The sequence below is a fragment of the Echinococcus granulosus genome (assembly GCF_000524195.1).
Source record: "Echinococcus granulosus chromosome Unknown EG_S00001, whole genome shotgun sequence".
In the NCBI taxonomy this organism is placed as follows: domain Eukaryota; kingdom Metazoa; phylum Platyhelminthes; class Cestoda; order Cyclophyllidea; family Taeniidae; genus Echinococcus; species Echinococcus granulosus.
In genome coordinates this window covers 1,750,166-1,758,868 of record NW_020170381.1, presented here as the reverse complement: position 1 = coordinate 1,758,868, position 8,703 = coordinate 1,750,166, and the positions used below count along the sequence as shown (strand labels likewise).

General features: G+C 41.8%; 1 protein-coding gene across 1 annotated transcript; it reads left to right on the top strand. All coding sequences in view use genetic code 11, as the record gives it.

Annotated features, from left to right (window-relative positions):
- Positions 1–1,602: 1,602 nt before the first annotated feature.
- On the top strand, positions 1,603–3,298 carry EGR_00202 (Exostosin-2; the record flags this gene model as incomplete). The annotated part of the gene is made up of 4 exons (XM_024489451.1): positions 1,603–1,863; positions 1,931–2,143; positions 2,246–2,353; positions 2,990–3,298. The coding sequence occupies 4 exons, from the start codon at positions 1,603–1,605 to the stop codon at positions 3,296–3,298; spliced, it is 891 nt and encodes a 296-aa protein (XP_024356129.1).
- Between the last annotated feature and the right edge of the window lie 5,405 nt (positions 3,299–8,703).

Genomic DNA, 8,703 nt, shown 5'->3' with positions numbered 1-8,703 from the left:
TATGGCCATCCATCTATGTCATGCCAGTAGCCCACTTATTTATGGCGTTCACAATTAAATTAGGCATTTTAATGTGAAGCCCTATTGGACCTTTTTCAAGACAATATATCCGACTGATTTTACGTCATTGCATAATCATCCTAAAAAACGCACAAGAATAGAGGGTAATGCTTGTGGATTTAAATAACTTTTTGAGATCAACCATCCTATTTTAACATGTCATGCAATTTCAGGTAAAAAATTAGAATTAGAAGTGCCTTTACTTGTAAAACGTGCCTTCCTAAAATCTTTGCGCAACTGATGTTCAGTATTTTTTGAAAAATATGTCATAACTCTTATTTAACTTCTCACACTTTAAATCATTTATCCTAGTCGCGCTTAAAATGGGCTTGTTATCGCACACCTGTCACATGTGCCGTCCTCACTTTTTTTCGCAGTAGGCTAGACAATATGATCTATGAGAAACCTACTCCGGGTATATCTGCCATGAAATATTTAGGGTTTCATCGATGCAATTCGAGGCTTTGGTATATTATTCCTGTACTTTTTTTCGTAACGCTTCTGATTTTTTTCACTCGCCCACTGGAGCCTGTTGGTAATTTTGCCATGCTCTCCTTTCGTGTGCACAAGTCGCAGCGTTTTTTATACGGTAGCTGTTCTCATCACACATGCTTTAACGTGGAATTGTGCGAATACGAATACCCAGACTTACTGCCTAATCGAATTCGAGTATACGTCTATCCAGAGCTAACGTTCGTTGATGAGAATGATAAGCACCTGAAGTATCAAGGTAGCAGGTATTTTCGGGAGCTGCTGGATGCGTTGAATTCAAGCAAATATGCTGTTAGTGATCCATCCGAGGCATGTTTGTTTGTGTCATCACTCAATTTCGAAGGAAATTACGTCTTATCCTCATCTGAATTGCTTAACATGTTTCTTTCATTTCCATGGTAATTATTTTGTTTAATTGCCCAATTTAAGGATGAATAATCGGCGCAACCACCTAGTATTTGACTTGGATTATGCTCGATCATTTGATAGAAATCGTTTCAATTTGCAAAGCTTCCCTGGAATGGTTGCTGGAAGTGGCTTTGAATATAGAGATTACAGAAACACGTACGATATCTCCCTTCCTGTAGTAGGCAGTTTTCAACACTATCCGGACAATAAATTGGAGTAAGTATGTTCTTTGTCCTTGCAAACAGTTCCTAGGCGAGTTTTTTTGCTATCTGCTGTTCAGGACCACTTTAGCGATTACTTCCAAAGCTATGCTGATAAACTCCTTCAAAATCATCGGGAATCCGATAAATTGCTGAGTGCAGTTATCAAGCGAGATCATATGTCTTCGATGTTTATGATTTTCACAGCGAGGGATTATTCTTACACGAAGATTTCAATACCATCCAAAACAGCTCTAATGTCCAGTTTGTTTTGTCTAGTTGATCAAACGCAGCCTCCGAACACTCTTTTATTTGACGTTATGCAAGCAGGTTGCATTCCTATTTTGCTAGTCTCTGATGTTGTTTTGCCATTTCCTGAGAAACTGGATTGGACCAAGTGAGTTATCTTTATTTTACAATGATATCATCGTTTTATGTACCTATGTTCCAATGTGGTCTTTTGCTGACATCGAGGTGTTCGTTGAGCATTCCCAAAACACAGCTTGGGAACCTCATTGATGTTATATCGACCTACTCCGAATATGAGATAGCTCATTTGCAGCATCACGTCGATTTCTTCTACTCTAAGTATATGTCTTCACTAACTGCTATCGTCACCACAACACTGGACATTATCAATAGTCGAGTCTTTCCACACAATGCGCCCTCCTATTACGATTGGAATGATCCGCGTCTCTCATTGGTAAATAGTAATTTCTTTTAGCTCTTTCATTCGAGCTTTCTTTTAAAATGGCCTCTGTTATTTTTAGCCTGCACCCAATTTGGAAATCGCGTTCCCCTCGAATGGTCAAGCTATCTGTAACCGATTCACACTCCTCCTTGTAACGGGAAGTCATATTAAGTACTTGGTGTCCACACTGCGTTTCATGGCGGGTTCAAAGTACATTCGAGAGGCTTTTATAATTTGGAGGGGGGACATGGCTGATGTCGCATCACGTGAGTACTTCCCCTCACTGGGTCAAGTTTACCTACCGTTGAATTAATGCTCAATTTTGTTTTCAGCCTTCTTCTTACAACAGAGCAAATTACATATTAGAATATTACCTCCTTTTTATAACTCAAAGGAACAGGCGATTGTTCATTTGCCAGAAACAGTTTCAAGCAGTTTTTTGTTTATTGGCGAAGATGCTATTCTCCCTCGCAATATTTCCGAAATTGACTTTGCCTATGAGGTACGCTCCCAAGCCTCGATCTATTGTCGTTCGATTCTATAGTACTGCCTCATGTGCACTTTTTTCAGAAAAAATACTCTGTCTCCACTTTATTGTAACGAATGATGCTGGTTTAACGCTAATTTGTCTTCTTTTCACTGTTCGCTCAATTAAAGAGTATGGAGTACTAAAGGCTATCACCACTCCCTTTCGTAACACTTAATGTATTTCAAATGGCAGGTCTGGTGTCAACATCCAAGCAGAGTTATTACGATTGTGCCATTCAACAATACAGCAAACAAAACCTCTCCTGCAGCAGATTCCAATTTCGCATTCTTTCACAAGGTACAGGCGCTTGATATCTATGGATATCCTCAATTAGTAGCTGCGGTGGTTTCAAATGCGTGCTTGCACTCTTTATCAGTTTATGAGACATGCTTAGGACAGTGTTAAGTTAAATTTACACTTAAATTTATTTTGGTTTGTTTAATTTTGAGATCCCTCGGCCCCCCGCGGAAAATAGGTTCACTGGTTTTCGTAATCCTAACATTATGAGCGAAAATACATGAGCCGGTGTAGGCTTCGGAAAGTTACAGTGCTTGGCGTGGGGTCACGTTGGGCTCTAGAATCGGGCTGCATTAGGTTCTTTTTTCTAAGGTTTTTGCCATCCGAGTCTTGGAGCTGCTGCCCGACGAAATGAACAGCCTGATCGTCTCGGAGATGCTGAGTTGTGCGGAGGTGGTGCTGCCGGAGCTGGCGGTACAGCTGTCCGGTCAGCCGCCAATGGCGGTCTCCGCACACTCACTCAATAGTCTTTCTTCCCCTGCTGACTCACCCAAACGCGCACCCGTCTTCAACCTCGGCCTTTCGCTCCACCCTCGTGAGCAGTGCCTCAAACTACTCACCATCAATCACCTCCTGCCTCTGCGCCAAGAGAACCCCTCTTTCATTGTCTACCCACTTTAAATGGTGCATTGTTTTGAGATTTTTGATAAGTTTTAATTTTAACCATTCTTTTGCTAATCGATGTTGCATACTTCGGACTTTTCCGGTTTTATTAATTCGTAATAGGTCGACTGGTATTACTCGGGAAAGTGAAGCGTTTGACACCAATCAGCTTTATAAAGCTCAAATAATTTTCATGTGAGGTTGTGGAATTATCGGATGGTTGGATGCAGTCTCTAACTGCTTTCCGTCAATAAATGCTTGGTTCTCTTGTTCATACATCCAAAATACATTTTTGGAACCTGCAAGAACACCACATTAAGCCCACTGGAGACCTATTCCGCATAAACCTGACTACCGGCAGATTAGGCAAGGCCGTTTAGAACGCTCAAATGGGTTGCGCACGTGTTATGGGGTCGTTCGCCTCTCCGTCGTGTTTGTTACACGTGTCCTGGCACCTCGTGCACTTGCCGCTTGAACTATTCTTGCGTCCTCTTCGCAACTACTGTAGAATGAAGGGTCTGTGCATGAGGATCAACCGAGATATGGCACTTAATAACGTGATGATTTGCGCGATAAACCCAGGTCCGACCGTTTTTTTTGGATTTGGATGCGGGTGCCATTAGGGCTCCCTTAGATATGCATCATAGGGTAGTGCGTCACACATTGGATGAAACATGCAACGAGCAGTTTCCGGGGGGTAGGATACATGAAAATGAAGGAAAAAGGAGTGATTCCATTCAGGTAACTGAGTGTGTTTCCGTATCTTTAAACATGCCGCACATTTGGTGGACTTCAGTTAACTCCGCAAGTCCAAGTAAAACACAAACCAGGCTCCACGTAGTTTGAGTACTTAGACTACAAGTTGAGAAATAGTGTCCAGCTTGATTAGCGCATTTCGTCCAAACTGCAAAGAAAAGTGGATTCCTATTTGCGAAAATTCACATGAGGGTACTAAGGGCTTGTACAAGGCGTAAGGTCTTTGTATTTTGCCACCACTCTTTAAGGGTGCGCGGGTATTCACTCTGCGGCCATTCGACCGTTGTTGGTACACTTCAGCGGGGGAAAGGCTGCTGTTTGTGGATAAAGCAGGCATCAATTGTCGACACGCACGAGCATTTGCCAGCATAGAAGTAAAAACGCCACCTCAATGGTATGCATAATGCATGCAATGAAGGTAAACTAATCACAAAAAGGGCCAATTTTAAGGCCTACTATGCTTAAATGGAAGCAGAGCTTTGGATTTACTAATGAAAGCACATTGGAAGTAAAATAAAGCCGTTCTAATCTTTCTCACGCCTTAGTTCTAGTCTTGCATGAAATCTGCTGTTATTGACATTCACAAATCGCACTCGTTGGCTACCGGGGTGGGAAATACCTTGAGATGTAAAATCATTTTTGCGGACCACTAGTGACATTATCCGAATGGTAATAACTGGAAGAGTTCGGAGATACTGATTGGCGAACATTTGGAGTCAGTCTGTATGATATAGTTTGGGGACATCACTTAAAAAAGTTAAGGCATCCACTAGCCGTTCATATGTTGTTGGTTAAATTACTTCAAGCTAACAGACCTAGCTTGTGCTTCATCTTCAGGACCACCTCAATAGGAAAGTAGGAAATGTATAGGCGCGTTCCTAACTGTTACCTTAGAGGTAGACTGACAAACCAAGAACCAGATGTAAATCTTTTCCTCTTGTTTATGGTTTTTATAACCATTCATGGGCATTTTACCGCCTACACCATAAAGCTCACATACACCAGGGAATTGTCATTCTTCCACATACTACTAGTTGCATCATACAGGCGCATGCTGTGGTTTCAGCTCTTGTTCCTTCCAGTTTGCATGACAACTGGGGTTAAAAGAGTCTGCAAAATGTCTAAGCATAAACAGGTAGATATACTAAGCTAAATGCTAAAAGTCCTTGCTCATCTAGAAGAAGGAATGCATTTACAAGGTAAATTAAGGCGCTTCACGCCTAATGGCACTTCTCAAGTCACATTATATGTGCTTGGCTTTTGAAGCTTCTTCTAAATAAGTAATTACAATAAGTTGGACCATCCAAACGTCCGTCATATCGACTGATATGGAGAGAAAGTGTTAAACAAATTAAGATACTTCATAACTCTTTCAGGTAAGATTTGCATTCTACACTCAAGAAATGCTAGATTTCCGCTTCCCTTTTGAGAAAATACAAAAAATTCTATCTGTTAATTTTACAAAAACTTAGGCAACAATAGCTGAAGTTGGTGCTGGCAGAATTTTGGCTCATCGTTAATTCCGTTGCTTCCAATACTACCGCGGTTTCCGAAAAATGGATGCTCAATACTGGCGACTGTGTGCAGAAGACTCTTCCCGAAGTGACTTTAAAGGACTAGCTATTTGCCCTAAGACTACAAGGATGTGTCTCTGTTTATTTATCACACTGGGAGTTGGTAGTGTGTTTTGATAAAGATATTTTTCTTATAAATAAAGCACAGAGATTTGCGGCAGACTTACTACTGCCGATGAGTTGGTACGCCCAACTGACGGAGCCAGCAGAGCCAAGATGGCCCACTCCATCGGCAACTAAGACAATTGATTGCAAAACTCTAGCACCTGGCTGGTGTGCATTCACTATTGATCACAAGACCTCTTGCCACCATCACATCGTGATCTGAAAGCCCATGCCACCTCTGGAGGGGAATTTGGCACCCTGGGATAGGTGCTGCAGACCAGTGCCAAGCGCGACTGCATGAGACTGCTGGTATAGTGACAGCTAGTAATGCGCACATTCCCTGTGGCAACCCGCTTGTCCGCCTGCCTATTTGCCTCATTTCTGACCTTTGATGGAGTTATGTAGACATAGGAAGCTTAGTGAGCAGTTATAAACAGCGTAGACACATAAAAGTTGCCAGTGTGTTTGTTTCATATGCAGATAGAGAGTAATTGAGAATACTAACATCACTTTTTTTCGATGAGTTTGTTGCTTGTGATGGCATAACATCAAAGTATTGAGCACATGCCCATCGGAAAAGATCTTCAACTCCTTTGATCAAAGCGGCGATGGTTAAGTTATGAGATCAACCAACTCACAAGTACTAGAGGTAAAACAATAAATGCTTGTTAAGCAGTGGTTCCAGATTGACTGTTCATAGGTACATCGATGCAGGAAAGTAAATGCCTATTGTTTGATTACTCCCAATGATAGCCGCATAATTCATTTTGATCGTTTGCATGTTTCAAGGTGCTTACAGTGCAATAGAAAACTAAATCTCAGCGGACACTTCGAATTAGGAATGGGAGACGGCGAATATGTGGTAAGGATTGGAACAAATGTTTTCACTTTGATCGACTTCCTTAGGATGAATGCAAAATGCGCTGAAAATAGTAAATCAGTTCGAATATTATGGTACCCACTTTTTCACTGGAGGATCGAAATGGTCGAAAGTGCGGGCTGGACTACAGAGGGGCAACAAGGCAGTAGGAAATTGTCAGTTATAATAAATTGACTCTGGGAGGAGAAAAAAAGAATAATCTGCGCCCATGAGGTCGGCGTAAGTTGCTGGAGCTGGGTCTAAAAGTGCATTCAGGATTTCGACCAAAACACCTTGCACATCTCACCTCCGTGTTTCCAAATAATGGGGAGCTTTCATTTATTCAAGTGAAAATATCTCGACATCACGGGCCCGAGTTTTGGAGGAATATGTGGCGCCTAGCTCAATTGACAGTGGTGCATTGGTGGGTGATTCTAACGACGCGCGAAGACCAATTTTGCATCGACGTGGGCTGTACGATGAAGGGAAGACGGCAATTGGACCAGCACAAGCAGTTACCAGAGCACACCTGAGCTTGATTGCATCGTCAAAATTGTCTGACACACAGAGATAACAAACCCGTAAAGCCAACAACAGCTTCTCATAACCTGGCAATCTTGCCTTCACATGAATAATAATGTGCTCACCGCTACCTGTAGGCATTGGAGATGCTTCAGAGAAGAAACACGGGTCGGGTTGAGATCCTTGTTCTTCCCTCAAAGACATCACTCAAGGCGACTTTTTGCCAGCCTTACTGGGCTTCTTCTTTTCAAAAACCATTACTCTACTTTTAATGAAGTGAACAAACTGCCATCTCATTGACATCTGTACGTTCCAACCTGTGATCTGAATTCCAGCAGTAGGCAGGCACATTACCGTCTCATGCAATAAGTCTGCACTTTATGCTCGTGAATTCGTCGGTATTTCCCCAAGGTTAATTAGTGGTAATGAAAACAAGAAAAAAGCGCCACTAGCAGTGAGAGTAGTTTGTAACCGCGCAAATTGCGTGTAACTTCGGAAACAATGCATGAAACTACCAAATTGTACTTCTGAATTGTCAGTACCTCCACTTTTAACTACTCCTGCTAACGGTTCTCAGAAACACGAGCGAAGTTGAAATAAACATGTGGAACCACCCACCACCTATCAAAATACTCTTTCAGCGACAATGAGCAGTGCTGCTGCGCCACATTTTAGTTTTGTAAATTTCCTAATTTTCAAATAATCCTTGGAACATATGTAATCGTGGCTCGGAAGTCAGGGAGATGTAAATGTGTCTTCTGACTGTAATTCAATCACAAATCCCCTACCACTTAATTAACACAACACCTAAGGAGGTTGTGGTCCAAGGGTGCTCAATATTACATTACTTTGCAACCAATTGCAATGGTGTTTCACTTCCAAATGACCGTTTCCAATTACAGCCTTCGTTACAGTACCTACAGTATGTACTGACACTGAATGATAGTATTACTGGCGTGCCTACTTTCAGTGATCGAAACAAATTCCAATTCGCCATGAAAACGTAAAAATCCACGGGGAATCGTTGCAGCCATGAAGTCGTAAAAGGGGAGAGGTGTTTAAGATGCATACATTACTAACGCACAGAAGGGCTGGAAAGTTATTAGCGCAGCCCAAAGACGATGCCGCAGAGCGAAGTACAAACTGGGGGGACTGAAGTGTCCACATGGTTAAAAAAACGTTAAACAAAATATCAGGTCACTACAGCAACGAAAAAAAAACGTTCATGCTCTCTTTCCGATTGCATGGAACATCTACAATCCAGACCCATAATCCAAGCATTTATTAAGATTAGGGTTTTCTGCATTTAATAGAAGAGAAATTTCAAGTGAACAGTGATCGGAAATGATACCTCATCAAAATAACAAATTGAATGCAGCAAGTGACAAAGTAGCATGTGACGCTTTTCTTCAACCGCTTTTACCTTCCTATCCTCAGCAATTTGCTTCACATGGAGCGGCCTTGTTCATTTTCAAATGGACTTTGCTGTTATCGTAACCCACAAATCCAGGGAGTTTCCATTCGTTTCAGCCACAGTCATTGCTAAAAGTATCGCAGCAATTAAATCCTCATTTGTGTCATTTACAAACCATAAAAAAATCCAAATA